General features: G+C 45.8%; 1 protein-coding gene across 2 annotated transcripts; it reads left to right on the top strand.

Annotated features, from left to right (window-relative positions):
• Positions 1-292: 292 nt before the first annotated feature.
• Positions 293-19,128, top strand: RAE1 (ribonucleic acid export 1). Of its 2 annotated transcripts, XM_082431967.1 has the most exons (12): positions 293-510; positions 3,586-3,682; positions 4,260-4,364; positions 5,365-5,457; positions 9,331-9,417; positions 10,394-10,480; positions 10,926-10,997; positions 12,048-12,155; positions 14,473-14,579; positions 14,664-14,739; positions 15,326-15,520; positions 18,666-19,128. In XM_082431967.1, exons 1-12 carry the CDS (start codon positions 329-331, stop codon positions 18,750-18,752), a joined length of 1,296 nt encoding a protein of 431 aa, XP_082288093.1. In that variant the 5' UTR covers positions 293-328; the 3' UTR covers positions 18,753-19,128. The 2 variants fall into 2 exon arrangements, with proteins under 2 accessions (XP_082288093.1, XP_082288094.1); XM_082431968.1 differs by lacking the exon at positions 9,331-9,417 and having other exon boundaries at positions 315-510; positions 18,666-18,886.
• The last annotated feature ends 1,953 nt before the right edge of the window (positions 19,129-21,081 follow it).

The following is a 21,081-nucleotide window of genomic DNA, read 5'->3' as shown; positions in this document are numbered from 1 at the left end:
GGCCAGGGCAGGAAACCAGGCAGCGTCCCATCAGCTTCTCGAAGGATGGCCTTGAGAGCTGGCGGCAATCGTAATTTTGCTAGACTTGTCATTCACAGGAGAAAATCGTAACTAACCTTCGCCAGCCGGGGCCGCGGATTTATCAGAGCGGTCGCTCTGCCGCTACGTCGGCTACACCAACTTTCGACCAATCCGCAAACTGCTGGCACGAGGACTTCTTCTTGGCGTCAATAGCGCTTCTGCGCATGTGCAACTCCCTTAAGGGAGGAGCAGCCTTTTCCTTCTTTTCCCTGCCTTCCGGACAACACAGGAAGTGGTTCGGAGACGCATGCGCAGTGTCTCCGCGGTAATTAGGGCCGTTTCCTCGACCGGCGTGAGAAGAACCTCAGGCTCCAGGGATTCCTGTTCCTGCCACCTCGCTACCGCCTCCTCCGCGCCCGAGCGGGGTCGCAGGCTCCCGAGCTCCTCCCGCTCCCCGTCGCCGGCTTCCCTCCGCGGCGCGACTCTCAGGTAGGCCCCGTGCCGCTTCCCCCCGTTCCCAGCCGCCATGGCGCCGCAGAGGCCGGGTCCTCCCGGGCGAGTGCGGCTCGTCGCGAGGTGCTGGGGCACGAGCAGGACTGTTGGCGAACTCCATTAGTGGCCCCTGGGAGGGACGTCAGAGCTGCAAGGGGCCTTACGGGTCACCTCCGGTCTAACCCCCTCGTTTTTCTCGTGGGGAAACCGAGGCACCGGGAAGGGTCACAGAGTGGATGGCAGCCTCTGTCACCTCTGCCCTTCCTCGTCACACGTCTGGCTTCTCATAAGACACAAGCCGCCACGTCGTTGACTTTCCCGGACCGTTCTTCTGCGGAAGGCTATCCCCCTTTAGTCTCCCCCACGGTAACCGGTTTCATCTCCTTTGTTGCATTTATGCCTCTTTGAACTGGTTCTTTGTTTCTGTTCCCTCCATCAAGTAGTCCTGTATCCACGTGCACACACTGTGCCCAGGCAAGTATCTGTGAAGTGCCAGGCGCCGTGCTGAGGGCCAGGTGTGTTTCAGGGGAGCGTTCAGGCGGCTCTTTGCCGTGGTGGAGCTGGCGCACTCCTGGGGAGGCGACTGATTGCCACCAAGTTCCAGATGGGGACAGGTGCTGTGAAGAAGACGGAGATGCGATGGAGGCTCCAACGTGTTAACATTAGGAAGGCAGGGAAGCCTCTGGGAGGGGCCTTCCTTTACGAAGATGCTTTTAACAGCTTCACTGGATGTCACTTACACAGGATAATCCGTTTAAAGTGTACATTTTGATGATTTGGGGAAGTTTAAGTCGTGTAAACATCATCACCGTGCGGTTTTAGACCGTTTCCATCACCCTCAAAAGTTCGCAGGAGGCCCCTTTTGAAGTGGGACCTGAAGATTCAAACTGAGACAGCTGGGGGTTTGGGGGAGGGCGGATCTTCCCAGGCTGGAGGAACAGCTGTTAGGAATGCTCCAGGGCTGGGAGGAGCTTGCTTTGTTCAGGGGCAGAGAGGAAGCCATCAGAGCTGGGGTGCAGCAGGGAGGCAAGGAGCGCGCGCTTCGGTAGGCTGGAGACGTACACTTGTCTTCCGAACGTCTAGAGGGTCCTCGGTGTCCTGCACAACACGTGGCCCATGTAGGCTGATTAACGCTCGATGGCCCTTGTTCTCCCGTAGTTCATCCCTAATGGCAGAAATGCTGTCTCCCAAACTTGACGGTTGAAGAGAGGAAGGGACAGGCGTTTCAGGCACTGTGTGTACAACTTCACTTGGTTTTTGTAACTCTGTGAAGTGGATATCAGGGTCTGTTTTTACAGACGAGAAAATCAAGGCTAAATAATGTGCCCCAAATCATATATTTAGTTCCTGGACTTGACTGCAGAAGCCTTGTCATTCCTTTGTTTGCTTGTGCAGTTAACTGGTGTTTCAAATACATCTCAAACATTTGAGGCAGAGGTGGTCAGCAAGCACCACGGCCTCGCACAGGGTTGCTTTCTGAGATATTAATGCGTTCATAGACCTAGTAGGTCTACACTTGCTTATTTTTCATAAAGCTCGGGAAACTCAAATGCCTCCCCAGAATTCCTCACAGTTTTCCCATTCTGTGTTGTCTTCTTAAGAGATGCTACTCTTGTTATCTCCTGTCCCATGAGCTGTATGTTATTGGGCTAGTCACTTTTGTCACTCAGCTGCTAGCCTCCTTTGGGAGAGGTTGCTGATACGGTAGGCTTCTGGGTGTAAAAATTTACTAACCAATGACAGAATTGAAAATGTTGCATCAATGTATGTGAGGAATCAGAGTTATAATACATAGACTTTCTCCTTGGAAGGAAAAAAGGGAAGGTTGTTTATGACCCACTATGCACGAGACACTGCACTTTCTACATAGATAATCTGATTTGATCCTCAGAGCAACCCTGGAGAAGGTGTTAATATTCTCTGTGTTTGCAGAGAAGGGAAAACGAGGCTTGGTGAGATCAGGGTCCCAGCTCTGGTGAGTGGCAGAGGCATGGCTCTAACCCAGGTGGGCCTGCTAGACTGTGGTGCCCAGGAGAAAACTCAAAGTGGGGGGATTCTTGCTGGGCAGGTGCCCAAAACGTAATGCCAAACCTTTTGCTACTTAAGCAGACCAAAATGGATTACTTTTTTAAACTCCTACGATCGCTGCCAGGGTTGGTTGCTTTTCTAAGTAACTTCATGCAGAGATATTGACCTAATCCAGAGTGCGGACATTAGTATGAAGACAGTGAACTGTCACTGAGTGGGAAGCTGGAGGAATGGGGCCTTCTCCTGGTTTCCAGTTGTGTTCCTGGTGCTCAGCAGCGTGTGTCTAACTGTGTAAAAAGAAATGAGCGAATTTATTTTTTACCTGGTGACTGAAAAATACTCTGCTGTAACGTGTCAGTATTGGTGAATTAATTGTGACAAAGTTAAGAAGGAAACTGGATGTGGGGTGTATGGGAACTCTTCTTTTTTTTAAAAATTTATTTATTTATTTTATTTATTTTTGGCTGCATTGGGTCTTTGTTGCTGTGCGCAGGCTTTCTTTAGTTGCGGCAGGCGGGGGCTACTCTTCGTTGCAGTGCGCGGGCTTCTCATTGCGGTGGCTTCTCTTGTGGAGCACGGGCTCTAGGTGCGCGGGCTTCAGTAGTTGTGGCACGCGGTCTCAGTAGTTGTGGCACGCGGGCTCAGTAGTTGTGGCTCGCGGGCTCTAGAGCGCAGGCTCAGTAGTTGTGGCACACGGGCTTAGTTGCTCCGCGGCATGTGGGATCTTCCCGGACCAGGGCTTGAACCTGAGTGCCCTGCATTGGCAGGCGGCTTCTTAACCACTGCGCCACTGGGGAAGCCCAGGGAACTCTTCTGTCTTAAGAATTTTCCATTAAAAACTATTCTAAAATAGAAAGTTTATTTTTAAAAAGCACTCTGCTTATCGCATATTTAGATCTCTTCAGAAGAGAGAAGCCTGACATCAAGCCATTTATTTATTTACGCTCTATTTCCCTTCCATAACTTAGTTGTCTGTATCTTGCCTCTCAGCGATGTGTATTACCTAGGAGAGGCCCTGTCCTTAGCTGTTCCCATTATTTTTAGGGCCCAGATGAGCTTGTTTGGAGCAGCCTCCGGGTTCGGCACGGGGGGAGCCAGCATGTTCGGCAGCGCCGCCGCAGATAATCACAACCCTATGAAGGTACCACCTGAGGCTGCATGGGTTTGTAGAGACGCTGCAGGGGGCCCCACGCTGGTGACAGCGAGAGAAACCCAGATGGCTTGGGAGCCTCCTTTGGAGGTGAAAACTCTGAAATTTTGTCCAGGCTGCTTTCTCAAATACTGGAGCAGAGAAACTGCATGTCCCATGGATGAGTGTCCTGTTCCCCCTGACATTCCTGATCACTGGAATCCCTCGAGGTGCCTGTTAAAATTGCAGGTTCCTAGGGCCCAGCCCACAGCTGTTGACTCAGAATTTCTGTGGCGGAGGGAGGCCGGTGGTGCTGTGATGCAGCACTTCGGGGCAAGAGTGAGCGGGTGGGCCGTCATCTGGGGAGTGCGGCTGTGGGCCTGCCTTTGAGAGCGCTGCCTGCAGTCCGGCAGCGCCCGTGCTTTCACTGGCTTAGTTATGCTCCCCTTCTTATCAGAGTAAGAAAGGTCTGATTCACTTAGCTCTTGACACGAGGGAAGGCCACCATGAGGTGCTGGTGAGAAAGAAGGCAATTTTGAATTGAATTGTGACGATGTATGCATTTTAACATGGACTTTTTCCACCCCAGGATATTGAAGTCACATCCTCTCCTGATGATAGCATTGGTTGTCTATCTTTTAGCCCACCAACCTTGCCGGGGAACTTTCTTATTGCAGGATCGTGGGCTAACGATGTAAGTGCTCCTTAAACGCGTGTTCTCTCTGTCATATCTCTTTGTATGGGCACAGTTAGCTTTTTTTTTTTTTTTGCTCCAAGTGAATGAAGCAGAGAGTTCAGGCTTATTCGTGGCTTTTTTTAAGCACCGAGTTTAGAGTGTGAACCCGTCTGAATGGCAGGCATCACTTCTTGTGCCGATTTTTGTTAAGAAAGCAGGATCATATGCGTCATTCAAAAATTCCTACTCTAGTTCAGTATCTTGAAGTATATTCCCAGATCTGTAGTGTTCATTGAAAATAAAAGTTGTCCATGACGGTATACACAAATTTCCCTTCTAGGCATCCTGCAAGTGTTCTTCAGGCATATGTTAAAGTTTCTTCACCTTTAGATATAGCATAAATCCTGCACAGACACTATACTTACCAAAAAGAAATCATAGCATACGAAAAGAAAGATAAAAACTCTGGTAGAAAAATAGGCGAAGGGTGCTTAGAGGCACTTCACAAAGGAGTGCAAGTGGCCTGCTGGAGTAATCTTGAAACATTCAACCACACTCCTAATCAGATAAACACGTAGTGGCTTTGCCACTCTCTTAGATATGGGACCTGGGCCAGTTATCTTCGTTAAGCCTCGTGTCCTGTTTCATGAGATGGAGATGACAGTAAGTTCACAGAGCTTTAGCTGTTGTAGAGATTAATTCAGATAACGCATGTATAGTACATCATGGGAAATCCTCAAGTCCCGAAATAGTTGAGACACAGGGTACAGACTTAAGGATTTCAGATAAATATCCTCCAGAAGAGCTGTACCAATTTACACACCTACCAGTAGTACAAGTTTCAGCTTATCCTTGCTGGCGCCAAGTATTATTCATTTTATTTTTGTTAATTTGATAGGAAAAAAGTGTCTATAATGTAAATTTGTGTTTATCTGATTATGGCTTGGGGCAAAGGGCTTAAAATGCATATAATGTATCATTAATTGGCTGTTTGCGTTAATTTGTTTTATTACTATAGGTTCGATGCTGGGAAGTTCAAGACAGTGGACAGACTATTCCAAAAGCCCAGCAGATGCACACTGGGCCTGTGCTAGATGTCTGCTGGAGTGATGTAAGTTTCATTCAGTTTTTTCATATTTTCAGAGTGTATATAAATGTATATATGTTTTTATATAACCTGAAACACAAATAGCAAGTATGTATACACATTGTAGAAGTGCTCTTTCTGAATTTAAATATAGTAATTTATTGATACTCATAATGTAATCAGTTAACTTTAGTCATGTTAACTTTAATCTCTCTGAAAGCTTTTCTTGCATGAAAAAAATCCATTAATTTATTGACTTATTTCCTTGAGCAAGGGATTAGACATTTTTTTAAAGCCTTTCCTACCTCTACATGTTCCATGAACTTATGTTGTTTTAAAATTAGAAATTACTGTCCCAGAAAATAAGTCCTAGGGGAAAAATGAATCCTTTTCCATTATTAAACTTCTGAAATATTTCATTTTTTTGGAAGTCTTTTTCCTCCCAAATCCTGAACATCAGTAATATAAGTAAATGTGTTCAAGTTTATTCAGCTCTGAGCTCTTCTTTATTTTTCTTTTTGGGGGAGTGGGTGGGTGATTGGGGAGTTTAATGAAGGTACCATTTACAAAGAAACCAGCAGGGATGGTGAAGTCACGCACAGCAAGAGCCACAGCTGTGGAGGACCCACCCCTCCCTAAAGGAGGAGCCCAGGATTGACAGCCCAGCCTTTCTCTCCTCCCTTCTGTTGATGGCTGAACGCTGCAGAAGTGAGAAAACAAAGGGGCCTGACTGAGAGTCTGGGGCAGCTGTGCTGAGGAGGCTAAGCCTCAAGGTCCCTCCTCAGGCTCATGCAAAATTTTTTTTATTAGATACGATTTGCAAACAGTAAAATTGAACCTTTCTAGTGTATGATTCTGTGAGTTTTGAGAAATGCATAGAGTTGTGGTCAAAATATAGAAGAGATCCATCAGCCCAAGGATATCCTCCTGCCCTTTGTAGTCAAATCCTCCTCAGCCCCCAGTCCCTGGAAACCACTGATGTGTTTTCTGTCCCTGGGGTTCTGCCTTTACCAGAATGTCATAAACAGAAGCCCTTTGAATTGGGCTGTTTTGAGCACACTGCATTTGAGGTCCATCCAGGTTGTTGTATCTGGCAGTAGTTTGTCTTCCTTATTGCTGAGTAGTAATCCATGGTATGGATGTATCACTCTTTGTTCACCATCCACCAGCTGCAGGACATTTGAGTTGTTTCCCATTTTTGGTCATTACGAATAATGCTGCTATAAACATTTGTATGTTGGATTTTCTGTGAATATAAGTTTTCATTCCTCTTGCATTAATATCTAATAGTGGGCTTGCTGGGTCATATGTAATATATGTTTAACTTTATGAGAAATATCAAACTACTCACACCATACATTTATGTGATCTTACTTAGCTTTCAAATAGGAAATGATTCTACTATTTATAAATATTTTGAGATGGTTAAGGAGCCAGAGTTGCTCCCATTTTAATCATTAGCTCTGACAGCCTTCTCTAAAGCATTTTTGTTATCTGTAAAATGTATTTTTGACATGTCTGATTGCGTTATTATGAGACTAATAATAGTTTTAATTTACCTGTAGAAAAAGAGCAACTTGAATAGATTTTAAATATTTCTAATTTATTTTGCCTGTCTTTCTTTACTGATCAGGTAACAGTTCAGAATTGTAAGTTTCTTATCAAGTATGGTAAGAAATAGAATTAACTGACACCGGAATTCTGTTGCTCAGATGTTACTGAGTAGGCTGTTGGCTTTTACAGAGATGTGTACCGCCTGTTTCCTTTCTCCATCTCCATTAGAGTTGTGCGCCATCTAGTGGAGGCATCGAAACATAGACATGAAGAGTTCCAATTCAGTGAGCTGAGTTCTGAGAGAGGCAGGATGCACTGTGCTGGGTGGGCAGAACCCAGAAGGCAGCTATAAGGTTTGGGAAGGGGGCTGTGAATGCTCCACAGAAGGGGCAAGAATTGAGCTGAATCTTAAAAGTAAACCATTTGCTTATATAGCTGTAGAGCATTGTCTCATCCATTCCAGGCCTGGGTTCAAATTTCGGGTCTATCTCCACTTTTTGACTTTGCCAAGTTATTTAATCTCTCTGAGTCTGTTTTTTCACTTATAAGATGACGATAATAATAGTATTTACAACAGGTAATAACATATTTAGTTCCAGTAATTGTCAGGCACCTATTGTATGCTAAGCACTTGGGATATAGTGGAAGTCAAAGTAGGCGAGGTAGGCAAATCCTGTGCTTATGGAACTCATGATCTCTTAAGACAGACGTAGAGAAACAGAGAAGGATTGCAGGTAGTGGAAATCAGTGACAGCTAGATTCAGCCACGTAAAGACTAGCGGGGCACCTGTGGGAAGTGGTTAAGAGACTTGTTTGAGGGAATATAGGGGGTGAAAGGCTGAGCCCAGACCTGGACCTTCCTGGCTCCAGAGCCCATGCACTTAACAGCCTCCCTCACAGGGGCTTACAGGAATAGGAGCTAGCCTGGGAGAGGAAGGCAGCTGTGGAAAGGCACAGAAGCACAGAAGAGCCACGGTTAACACTTGAGGCATAAAAGCCAGACTTGGTGAGGGTGATTCTCTGGCAGTCTGAGGACGGTCGGTCTGGCCACAGCAGGTGGACCTGAGAGGAGCTGAGTCGAGAGCGCTTGGGAATCTCGTTTCTGTGCCCCAGCCGTCTGATAGACTGGCGTCTGTCTCAGTGTGTCCACTGGGGCCTGGCATCCTGCAGCTGGTAGGATTGGCACTTTATGAGATTGAGGGGCCAGTGTTCCACTCAGCCTCGGGGCATCCCGCTCCATACGTTAGCATCTTGGCGACTTCAAATGGGAAGAAGTTTTTGCTAGGGGAAGATAGTGGTAAATCTGAGCTGTGGAACCAGAAATGAAGTACTGTAGGGCAAGGGTCAGCAAATGATGGCCCATGGGCCAAATCTGACCCATTACCAATTTTTGTGAATAAACTGTTCTTGAAACACAGCCACATCATTCATTTACATAATGTGTATGGCTGCTTTCAAGCTACAACAGCAGAGTTAAGGAGTTGCAACAGAGACCTCTTGACCTGCAAAGACTGAAATATTTACTGTATGGCCCTTTATGAAAAAAAATTTGTTGACAGCTGGTCTAGAATTTTCAACTCAGTACTTTTTGTTTTTAAATTACCTTGTGCTTCATGTTGACTGACCTACTTTATGAGTTCTGTATGTGAGTATTTTAAAACCACTATACAGTGACTGCCAATTTTTTAAGCTATTCTATAGTTTACATTGGACCAGTTACTATCATAAATTAGTGTAGTTTTATTGCATGCACTTTAGAATGCTATGAGATACTGAGCTGAAAAGTAATAATGATTGTACGTGTGGTATAGAGCGGGAATGGGGGGGGTAGAAAGAGATACAGTAAATGTGGCAAAGTGTTTACAGTTGGTGAATCTAGGTGATAGGTTTATGAGTATTCATTGTATTATTCTTGCAACTTTTGTGAAGGCTTGAAATTGATGAAAATAAGAAAAACATTTTGAGGTGGCTCCTGGTAGGTAACACACACCGATGCAGGACGTGCAAAGGCTGTTCCCGGGGGACGTGCCAGTGGCCATGGCTGCCTCTGAGCGGCGAGCTGGGGTCAGGAGAGACTTCGTTTTCACTCTATAGTTCTAAATGCTGCTCAGGTTTTTTTGACCTTTTTACATATTATCTCTTAGAAAAAATTAACAATTAAAAAGAGCAGAAAATGTGTTTTGTATATGATATTGTAGCTTGCAATACTCTGGCCCCCAAATAATTGGAAAAATTAAAATTGCAAAATAAAACCTGCCTCGGTATGTTCAGTCTAATATCTAGATGTTCATATAGAGGTTTTATTTTTCTTAGAATGTCAGATTTTTTTCTATTTTATTTTAGGATGGGAGCAAAGTATTTACGGCATCATGTGATAAAACTGCCAAAATGTGGGACCTCAACAGTAACCAGGCGATACAGATAGCACAGGTAGTAAAAACTTACCCTCTGCAGGAAGGCTGGGCAAGGCTGGTGCCCAGGGTTGCGATGATTCCTTAATTACAATAATTCTCTATTATAGGAAAGATGCAGTTTGACCATTCCAAATCAATTAGATTTAAATATACCAGAAACCTCTGTAGCACAAAAATGACACCAATTTTGTACACATTCTCGTTTTAACTAGTATTTCATAAATTGTTCTGTCATGGGTCTTCCGTAGTGTGTGGATGAGGAGGGCATAATAAGGAGCTAGTGACATTAAAATCTGTAAATGGTACAGCTGGTCCTCCACATTCTGACACCCATGTGTGGCTTGCCTTGTACCAAGTGCGTTTGGTCACGTAGTCGTTCGACAAGTCTGTATTGGATGAATGCCTGTGATACTCCAGGCACTGCCCTTAGGAGTAGAGATGCAGCAGTGAGTGAGAGGGACCCTTCCACATGCCAGGAGCTTTTACAGTCTGCTCGGGACAGCAGGCAGGTTCTGTGTGAAGACTGCTAAGAAAAGCAGAAATGAGGAAGATGAGAGAACCTGGAACCGGAGGGTCTGGCCTGGCGAGGAAGAGCCTCTTGACACCGAGACATTTTCAGGAAGGTGTTTTGTACCGTGAGATCGCAGCACTGTGTGCTAGAAGCATCTCCTCAGTCTCTCAATGCGTGTCATCTAAGTGATACAACCATGGTGGAGTTCCCTATGAGTTATTCCTGAATATCTCCCCCTTTCACTCTCACATGCTAGTTAATTATGGTTAAAATCAAATTAAATTTTGTTAGAATGGAAGGTAGATACATGCTCTTGATGTTACATTGAATGTTTTCGTCATGGGGAAGGGCTGAACTATCCTTTGGTTTTTGTTTGGTATGACCTCAGTATTTAAGGTTCCTTTTCTTTGAATTTCCAGAACCAAAGCTGTGTAGCATATTATTACATTCACCTTGGTGTATTTTGGTTTTATCTTGAAAGCACGATGCTCCTGTTAAAACCATACATTGGATCAAAGCACCAAACTACAGCTGTGTGATGACCGGGAGCTGGGATAAGACTTTGAAGGTATAATATACTGTTGAGGGACTGCATGGCCTGACCAAGATTGGCATTTATTTTATTATTATTTTTAAAAATTAATTAATTAATTTTATTTTTGGCTGCATTGGGCCTTCGTTGCTGCACGGGGGCTACTCTTCATTGCGGTGGCTTCTTTTGTGGCGGACCACGGGCTTCATTAGTTGTGGCACACGAGCTCAGTAGTTGTGGCTCGCGGGCTCTGGAGCTCAGGCTCAGTAGTTGTGGCTCATGGGCTTAGTTGCTCTGCAGCATGTGGAATCTTCCTGGACCAGGGATTGAACCTGTGTCCCCTGCATTGGCAGGCGGATTCTTAACCACTGCGCCACCAGGGAAGCCCGACATTTATTCTTGCACTGTTTGGACTTTAGCTCTGAATGGTCACTTACTGGGTTTTTATGGGTTTGTTTTTTGATTTTTTTTTGTCTTTTAGTTTTGGGATACACGATCATCAAATCCTATGATGGTTTTACAACTCCCTGAAAGGTGTTACTGTGCTGACATGGTAAGGAATTTTTAACTTAGTAATAATTATTTCCTTTAAAAAAAGAAGAAGAAGAAGAAAAAAGGCACTTCTTACCTTATGATATCTTGCAATCAGAGGGTAATGTAAAAACCCTTCAAACTTTAATAATAGACGTGGGATGTAGTTTGGATTGCCTCAGTCGTCTTAAATCTGTAGATTTTTGTGCTGCATATGTTCCAGAATTACAGAAACCTGGATGTCACATTTTTTTAGTCACTTGTATGAACATAGGCAGATAGCCACATGTCACGCTGTCCCCAGAATGCCATGCACTGTGTGGCTGGAGGAGAACTGGCAGTAGCTTGGTGGTGTGGTGCCAGAGCTCTGGTGACTGTCTCTGAGTGAGCGGGATAGAAACTAAAGAACTTTCTCTGTTGGTTTAGCAATAAGTTGAAGTTTTATACCAATAGCCCCAGTAATTCCACTTTTAGGAATTTATCATGAGAAAAGTAAAGATGCAAATGTTTTTTGTTCTCTATAATATAGTAAAAACATGGGAAGTGACCCAGTGGCCCAACAAGACAGACATGGTTAAGTGAACCCTGTGGTGGGTTCATTTGAGGGAATGTTAGATATGTGGCCACTGCTAGTGTTCTCTGGAAAATGTGTGGGGTGGTGCTCACTAAACACGCTTTGAGTAAAGGATCAGCATTATATAGAAACATATATATACACACCTGTATAATGTTCAGGAAAAAACACGGGGGTTAGCATACCATAATGCTAACAGCAGTTATCATTTGATGGGGCGATAGAGGTGATGTTCATTTCTTCCCTATTTCTCAGTACATTTTCTAAATGTATATTTTGTAGTTTTAAAAAACGAGTCTTTTAAAAAGATATGAATGTTCTACTTTCAAATACGATTTCTCTAGGTTACCTTGAAATGTGATAATATCATTGAACTGTTAAACTTGAAAAAAAATTCAGACTTACTTTTGTGACTCTAAAAAAAATTGATCTAATACTTTGGTATGAAAAAGAGCACAGTCCACTTTAAGCACGTCTCTGCTTTCCTGTGTTTTCCAGATATACCCTATGGCTGTGGTGGCAACTGCAGAGCGGGGACTGATCGTCTATCAGTTAGAGAATCAACCTTCTGAATTCAGGAGGATAGACTCTCCGCTGAAACATCAGGTGAGTCACAAGTCAAATCAAGAAGCTCGTATTTAGCACTTGTCGCAGGCAATCTGGCCATGTGGCCACATATGGAAATCGTTGTACTTTCAGACATTCAGAGGGGGTGAATTTAAGGATATAAACACAAATATTTAGTGAGTAAATACCATCTTCTGCAAACATCCCCCGGGTTCGCTGCGTGCTGCTGAATGGGTGCACACCTCGGTGGATTGGTTCCATCGTGAATCCACAGCTTCCGTCTTTAGCTTGGTCTTTACCTGCCACGGAGTCTTAGATCTCCTTCACTCTCTTCAGACCCCTGGACACTCCCTCCGAGGACATAGAAGCTGATGGTTGGGAACTTCCCCATCGTCCTCCTGCTGCATCTAGAACTCTGGCTACACCTGCATCTTCCCTGCCTTTTCCCAGCTGTTAGGTGAGCCTTCTCAGGAGCCGTAGGCTGTCAGCCACCTGCCTCTCCTGTGTCTCATCTCCCCTCTTCTTGTACTTCATTGGCACTGAACCAGGCTCAAGTCCAGTCCTAGGAAACAAGCCTCTTCTGACCCCCACATCCTCTGCCACCTGGGTCCCTTTTTCCCTTTGAAGTCAAGTAAGTGTGTTACGTGAGCTTTCTTGGTTCCCTTACCTCCCACGCATCTCTCACCCTCTTTGAGACTGCTGCCCCCATTACTCTACTGAAACTGTTTCTGGCATGGCCATTGATGGCTTTCTAATCAGTAGCTCCAGTGGGATACTCATCAACCCTCATCTTACCGTGGCAGCAGCATTCGCTGCTGTTCTTATTACATATTCTTAAAACTCTGTCCTTGGTTTCTGTAATGCCAGCCTCTTACGTCCTGCCTCTCTGGTTGCTGCTTTGTCTTCCTTGCTGGTTCTTGCTGCATGTTGAGGTTCCCCAGGCGTCTGCCCTTGGCCACTGCCTTCTCTACATCTGCCGGCCGTTGCTGTTGCTTAGGTACGCCTTGTGGGCTGGAGACTTGGATCCCCAGCAGGCCTTGCCTCTGTGCTCCTGACAAGGACACCCACCGTCTGACAGCTCCTTTGCGTCCTCCTCATGTCTCAGCCCAAGAGCCAAACCCGTGCCAAACCCAGGACCACTTTCTGCAGATCATGTTACCTCTTCTCAGGATGCTCCCTGCTCATTCTCCCCAGGCTATGTATATATAGATATGTGTGTGTGTCTTACGTATACGTACGTGTAGATTTTACTCATCTTGTTTTTTCGACCAGAGCATAGACTCAGTGAGAGCAGGGATTTTGTGTTCATTGCTGCCTATTCCTGGCACCTGGAGCCAGGCCTGAATAGAAGGCATTCTGTGTTTGCCGAGTGAGCAGTCTTTACCTGCCCCTTCCCACCACCCCAGCCTGCTCTTCCCCTTGTGCTCTGCATCTCACTAAATGGGGCCTCCGCCCCTTAGTTGTCTAAGCCAGAAATCAGGAGTCGTCCTTTATTCACTCTCCCTCCTTTCCTCCTCTCCCATCTCATCAACCACCAAGCTCACTTCTACCCTGCATGTGGTTTCAGATCTGTTCATTTCTCTCCTTCCCTCCGTCCACATTTAATGCAGCTCTTCTTGAATGACAATAAGAATGTGGATCTGTGCTCCTTCGCCCCCGGAGGCTGGGCCGTGGGCTGTTGCTGTGGGATCTTCTGTGGAGTCCAGGAAACCCTCCTTTGGGCCCTCAAACTCAGTGTCGGATCGAGGGCAGTGTCTGGCTTTTGCATAGCTTATGCACGGTTTAGAAAGTTCTGGCCACGTCCACTGTATGCTTGACCCTTGGTCCCCCGTGCTCCACAGGCAGACACTACTTCCCTTTTCCAGTTGGGGATGCAGAGGCTCTGGAACGTTGGGTGACTTGCTGGAGGGCACTTGCCTAGTCAGTGGTGGGCTGTGAATCAAAGTGACATGTTCTCCCGACCTACCAGGGGGCCAGCGCCAGAATAGGACCTGGCGGGGCTCTGAGGACCGCGTGCCCCGCTGCAGTGACAGCAGGGCCTTCAGGGTGGCAGAATAGGACCTGGCGGGGCTCTGAGGGCCGTGTGCCCTGCTGCAGTGACAGCAGGGCCTTTAGGGTGGCAGAGGGAGAACAGTGCCTGGATGGAAGCACTTGGTCTGAGGTTTATTCATAAAATCATGTGGCTGAGTAAAAAGAAAATAATGCTTACTGGAGGAATAGAAATTATCTTCTTTACCATATTTGAGAAATACTGTTTCTGGTTCTTTCAAAACCCTAAAAGCTGTTTACAGTCACATTACTTATGGAATGTTACAGCTTACATTGTGATGATATACTTTTTCCCCCCCAACTGTAGCATCGATGTGTGGCTATTTTTAAAGACAAACAGAACAAGCCGACGGGTTTTGCCCTGGGAAGCATTGAGGGGAGAGTTGCCATTCACTACATCAACCCCCCAAATCCGTAAGTGAGGCCTGATCAGCTTGAAGATTTTCACTTGAAGCTTTTTTTAAAAAAGGAAAACTAAGTTGGGCCTTTGTTTTTCAGTGCCAAAGATAACTTCACCTTTAAATGTCATCGATCTAACGGAACCAACACTTCAGCTCCTCAGGACATTTACGCGGTATGTTTTTAGAAACTGTAACCCTGAGAATGTGTCTAGAAACTAGACTTGGAGGTGGGTAGCTGAGTCATTATGGGATCAGAAAAGATCACTGTCATTGTGTGTGTTCGCGTGCAGAGATAAATGGCTTACGTGAGAGGTTTCAGTTTTCTGTTTTTATGAACATGTTGACCGTCTTCGTTCTCTCTGTTTCTGAGTGCAGGCTTAGGAGTTTTGGGGAGCGACTTCCACCTCTATGAGTGCTGGTAGACAGTTGATACACTTAGCTAAAACCGAGAAATTGCCATTTGCTGAAAAAGAAAAAGGCATTTTCCTGAGGTTCGCTCCTTGGTGTCACTAGCTTACATACTTATTAACCTTTGCTGACTCGTGTTTTGAACAAGAGGCGAGATTCAGTCCTGGGCTGCTGATTGGTTCAGGAAGTGGGGCTAGTTTCTCCTGTGATCAGCGGGCCGCCAGCTCTACTGAACTGACCGTCTGTTCCATTTTGTGTCCTGACTGAACCAGGAAGTCTGCATTGGCGAAAACCTGATTTCTCCTCCCTCCTCTGCCTCTGCTTCTCATTGTACATATCCATCATTTGTAGGTAAATGGAATTGCGTTCCATCCTGTTCATGGCACCCTTGCAACTGTGGGATCTGATGGTAGATTCAGCTTTTGGGACAAAGATGCCAGAACAAAACTAAAAACTTCGGAACAGTTAGATCAACCGATATCGGCTTGCTGCTTCAATCACAATGGAAACATATTTGCATATGCTTCCAGCTACGACTGGTCAAAGGTGAGAATTCCCAAACCTGCGCTGGGCCCCGTCAGGCAGCAGAGCCAGGCTCTGGAGTCAGAAGGCCTGGGCTTGAGTCGCGAAGCCTCCCCAGACACGTGGTGTGTCTGCAAATGGCATGTCACCGTCACCTCACTGCAAAGGGAAACAGCAGGGCCTCCCTCTCATGCTTTCCCTGAGAACGTGCCCACGTCAAGAGCTTGGTCAGTGTAAACCCAGCGGCTGCCACTCGGGGGGCGTCTGAGTCATCCAGTGATGCCAGGGTTTGTTGGGCGAGAGTGAAGAGGACTCAGCAAGGCCGTGGGGCTTCCACCAGAGGCATTGGCTCTTTGCTTGTTTGCTGTGTGGGGAGGAGGGAAGTTAGGGACTGACAGGGTCCTGGCTGTGTTTTGGAGTCATCCCAGCGTGATGGTGAAGAGAGCAGACCTGGGTACTTGGGTTCCAGAGCCGAGGTGTCTTTCTTGCTCACCTCCACACGTCTGTCTTCACTGGCCCTGGCCCTCTCCCTTCCCCGAGACACACACAACACACACACAGCACACAACTCTCTCCCTCTCTCTCCCTCTCTCTCTCTCTCTCTCTCTCTCTCTCTCTCTCTCTCTCTCTCTCTCCTCCGTTCTTCTCTGCCTGTCCCCTGTCTCGTTCCCCATCTGTAAGCACACACTTCGGCTCTTCTAAAACAAGTGTTAAGAAGCCTGGTTTCCCCTCTGTTAAACTTGTCCAGAGTGGTGACCCCCTGCCCTCTTTGTTCCCCCACCTCTGTCTCCTCAGTTTCCTGGACTGTAGTCAGGTTCTTGCTGCCTTTGTTCTTGTCCAGTACAGAAGCTTCCTTGCTGTCTATGCTGGGCACCGGTCCATCCCTTCCTCTTCCCTTCACAAAGCCCTCCCCTTGGTTTCTCTGACCTTTCTGTGGTCTGTTGTATTCCTTCTCCTGACTGCTGCTCGCCATCTCTGGTGGCTTCTGCTCTTCTGCCCACCTCTTGTACGCAGGCCTTTTTCTGTGGTTCTCCTTCGGGTCCTCCAGGCGCGTCTGCATTCACGAAGCAGCAGCTCTTCCAGCCTAAGCTGGTGACTCTTCCATGTCTAACTTGGCTCCTGACCTCGCTCCCCACTTCTTCCGCTGTCCCAGTCCCAACGGGATGTCCGCCCCTGGCTACCCCGTAAGCACCTTAACCTAGGAGATCAAAATCCGGTGGATTTCCCCCCCCGCCCCCTGCTTTACCCTCCCGCTTGCGGCTTCTCCTGTGTTCTTTCCTCTTTGAGGCAAACACCTCCTAGTCAGTGGGGTGTCGGTCTCGGAGTCGCCTTTGGTTCTCTCTCTTTCTCAGAAGAGCTGGGCAGTCACGGAGCTCTGTCCACTTCACCTGCGGTACATCTTGCCCGCTCAGCGCATTGTTGTGATGCCTGCTCAGGCCTGTGGGAGGCGCACTCTCTCAGCGTTTGCTTATGTGAGCCGCGTAGCTGCCTTTTTCCAGCAACTTTACTGAGTTGTAATTGAAAGGCAGTAAACTGCGCACATTTAAAGTGTAGTTTGATCAGTTTCAGTATCTGTGTATATACCCAGGAAACCTTCACCACAGTCAAGATAACATACATTTTTATCTCCCGCAAAAGTTTCTGTGTGTATCATTGTAATCCTTTCCTTCACGCACACATTGATCTGCTTTCTGTCATTATAGGTGAATTTGCATTTTCTAGAATTTTGTATAGGTGGCCTCATATACTGTGTACTCTTTTTTGCTGTTGAGTGTGTCACTAGTTTGTTTTTTACTGCTGAGTAGTATTCCATGGTGTCTTGATGTATCACTGTTTGTTTATCCGTTCACCTGTAGAAGCCACGCACTCAGTTTTGCAAAGAGTGTGCTTTTTTTGGTTCTGCCTGGCTGGGGTTGGAGCCAGATTGTGGCCTGAGGCCTCAGTTTCCCCATGGGCCTCTTCGATGGATCTCCTCTTCTTCACCTGCTCAGCCTGCAGCCGCATTAAACCTCCATGTTTAACTCACATCACACTCATGGCTCTGCATGTTTCAGGCGTTGAAAAAATAGTTGTAAATTGAAAACAGTGTAAAATCAAAGCTCATCACTTTGAATGCTACTCAGAATTAATTCATCTGAGCAATTAATGTCAACTTAACCGTGGAACACTTAAATTATAATCTTTTAACTTGAAAAAAAAGTTGCTTATGAATTTTCCATTGTTCTTAGTCGAAGGACAGTTATCCCCACATATGATTAATATTATTAGCTTGTTGCTTGAGCGTAACTGTTCCGAAAAGCTGCACTTTGTGTATTACGATGAGACTTAATGGTCATTGGGTGAGCAGAACTTCTAGAACTATCTTGGCGTAACTGTCAAGGAGTGAGAATAAAGCATATCATTGCACTGCAGGCGGCAGAACGCACCCAGAGGCGCTTCCCACCTCCCTGTTCCAGGCCTTTTGGTTACCTCGGGTTTCCACTCATCTGTCTTACCCACACCACTCTGCTGTCTTCCTGAAACATAAGTCCTGTCATTGTATTGTCACTTAGCTTTGTGGCTGCCATTCCTTTTCCCTGTGGGACAGTTTTCACAGGCCTCGGTTTGTCCACAGCCCTTTCTAGCCTGGCCTGAGCTGGGTGCTTCCGACTCCCCCAGTGTCACACAGCCCCCCTTCCTCCTCAGCACTGGCGCAAGCAGACACGCTGACACCTGCACTTCGCCTCCCTCTGCGTCTGGGGTGGCGCATCCTGGGGCTTGCCCCGCTCCCTGTGACATCACAGACCAGAAGTCTCCTGTGCTGAGGAACCTCCAGCCCATCCTCCGCCAACCTCCCTCCCCAGCCTGTGCTCACTGAGGGGGAGTCATCTTGGCATTAAAGCAGTGGAAGGTGGACAGAAGTCTCAGTGCTGAAAAGATAAATATGTAGAAGATCATCCTTCTAAGGGGCACATTGAAGACATTTCCACTGAGTCCTTAACCTTTACTCTGAGGATTAAAGTTTTTGTTTAACGTTTGACTTTTATTTCTCTCCATTTACCTGTTTTATTCCTCCAGAGAGATTACGCATCATGCATGGAGCACAGGACTTGGCATGTTAAAAGTGCCCACAAAATGCTAACCTGATTTTTAATCAATTTTTAAGGTACTGTTTTTTATTCCCATTTAGGGACATGAATTTTATAACCCCCAAAAGAAAAATTACATTTTCCTACGTAACGCAGCTGAAGAGCTAAAGCCCAGGAATAAGAAGTAGTGGCTGGAGACTTGTGGGTTGTCCAGAGTTGTCTTCTCTCCACTCTGCCTCATCTCTGTACGAATTTGGGTCCCAGCTTTCGGTGGGTTGTCAGCCATGGATATGGATTTCAACCCCTGGAGAAAACGATGTCATTGTTCAGCAGTCAGGAGCCTGGCGGCCACGGTGACTGTCCATCTCTCCATTCCACTGCCGGTTACAGGTTTCGTCTGTAACTTTAAGGGGATTAAAATTATTATAGAAGTTCTTAGATTCATGTGGGCAACTGCCAGGTATTTTGCAGTGCTTTGTTCAGCAGTGTATGTCTTAGAGAACATTGGGAAACATTCTACGAGCCCTGTACTGTATTTTGTAATAAAATATTTTGAAGATTGTCTACTAAGCTCCCTTTGTCCATCTCTCCCCTTGCCCACCCCGTAAGCTCTGAAGTGGTGGCCCTGCTTGGCATCATCATTGGGTTTTGATTTGTGATTGCAGATGCCCTGTGGGAAATGCAGAAATTTTGCCCCTTAGGAGAGAGGAAATCCTGAGCTGGGAATATTTCTGCTGTGTGGATTGTCTAGCAGCAGTCTCTCCAAGCATTGGTGGGCAGAGTTTGAATGTGTTTTTCTTTTGCTTCCTTTATTCCTGTCTTGGACATTCCAGTGCTTTTCAGTTCTGCAGGGCAGATGTCCTGGTGACTGGAACAGGGGTGTTCCTGTTCTGAGTGACAGGCCTTTGTGGGCAAAGCCCAAGTGGGTGACGCATGTGTGGCCTTCAAGTTAGAACCCAAGTCCCCTGCATGGGAAGTACTCGGAGCTGGTGCCCCCAGTAGCCATAGGTTTGGGGGTGTTGCTTTTTTATTTCATGTAATTCAAAATTCCTGATTGGTAAGTATCTGAAATGAGAGTCTGCTGTGTTTTTACCCTGCAATCCCAAATGCTTTTTCTGCTTTACTCTTTGGGGCTGGTGTGTAAATTAACTTCCTGAGTGTGGAGCTCTGGCATTGATAATATTGTAAGACATGTTTGCCTACTCTTAAAAGACAAAATAAAGTTTCCTACTGAAAGACATTGCCAGCACTCAATGGTTTAAATTCTTTGGTAGTCAGATCACAGATGAATTCAGACCATTAACTCTCCGGTTCTTTTGGTCTGAAAAGTTTTGTTTTGGGTTGGTTATTTTTTTCTTTTATTTTTTTGAGAGAGAGGGAAAGGCAGGTGCACTAGAAAAGTCTTAATATTCAAGTTAACTGTTTACAGCTAACTTTTTCCTTCCCTTTATGAATCAGCCCTGCAGCTCTGCGATCTGTGTGTATCGGCAGATACGGCGAGTAGGAAAGATTGCCATGAGGAGAGCCAAGCTCTAGCCAAGCTCAGGCTATTTCAGAAGCCGATGTTCGTTGGAGGTGAGAATAGATGGATCACTTTTAGTTTAGCCGCAGTTTTGTTACTCTTTTTTTACAAGCTAGTGACTGGCTATGGTTGAAAATGACCACAAAATAGTGAGTCTTAAGTCATGAGCCTTTTAGAGTGTTCTTTTCCAAGACTGGCCCTTGTCACATCACCGAGGGGATAGTTTTTCTAATTGGCAAATTTAAAACATTTGCTTAAGTCCAGGGTTGGACTTGGGGCTGCCAGAAACCAGGAGTAAAGTAAGCTCCTTGCTGGGAGACGGGCTCAGCTCTCTGTCGGCCTAGAACCCAGAACATAAAAGTCTGCTGTATTTTTTCTAATGATGAACCTGTAAAGATTTGTTGAAGTCATTAAACTTCTTAAGGTACTTGTTCTCATGTTTCCTAAAAGGTATGTGAAGTCTGAGGAACTCTCCATCTTCAACCTCCTCATCCCTGCAGGCACCGGTACTGTATGTTGCATACAGTAGGTGCTCAATAGGTAGTCATAAATTTGATGGCATCTTCTAGTTTGGAAAGATACAAGTGTAATCTTGACTGTGCTTTAATAAGCGTCAAGTCATTCTGCCATTAAAAATTTACACCCAGTTAAAAATAAGAGTTCCTGCTTTTGCTGCAGATGGAATATGTAAACCTCATGGAGAAGACAAGTTTTGTTTTCGCTTATTTTTTTTTCCTAACAGTTTTAATGAAAACTTTCAAACAAACAGAGGAGTTGGAGATTTATAGTGACCATATATCTACCACCTAGATTCTACAGTTAACATTTTGCTTCCATTCAGTTTTCCACTGGTTTTATTAGGCTTCTTCTCATCCCTATTTATAACATAACTTTCTTGGTTAATTGTGGACATGATCATACTAAGATGCTGCTCAGGACCTCCCTGGTGGTCCAGTGGTTAAGACTCCGCGCTTCCATTGCAGGGGGTGTGGGTT

This window comes from Balaenoptera physalus (assembly GCF_965194825.1).
Source record: "Balaenoptera physalus genome assembly, chromosome: 16".
Classification (NCBI taxonomy): Eukaryota; Metazoa; Chordata; class Mammalia; order Artiodactyla; family Balaenopteridae; genus Balaenoptera; species Balaenoptera physalus.
Note: the sequence above shows the minus strand (reverse complement) of the source record. Positions and strands in the feature narration are given on the sequence as shown.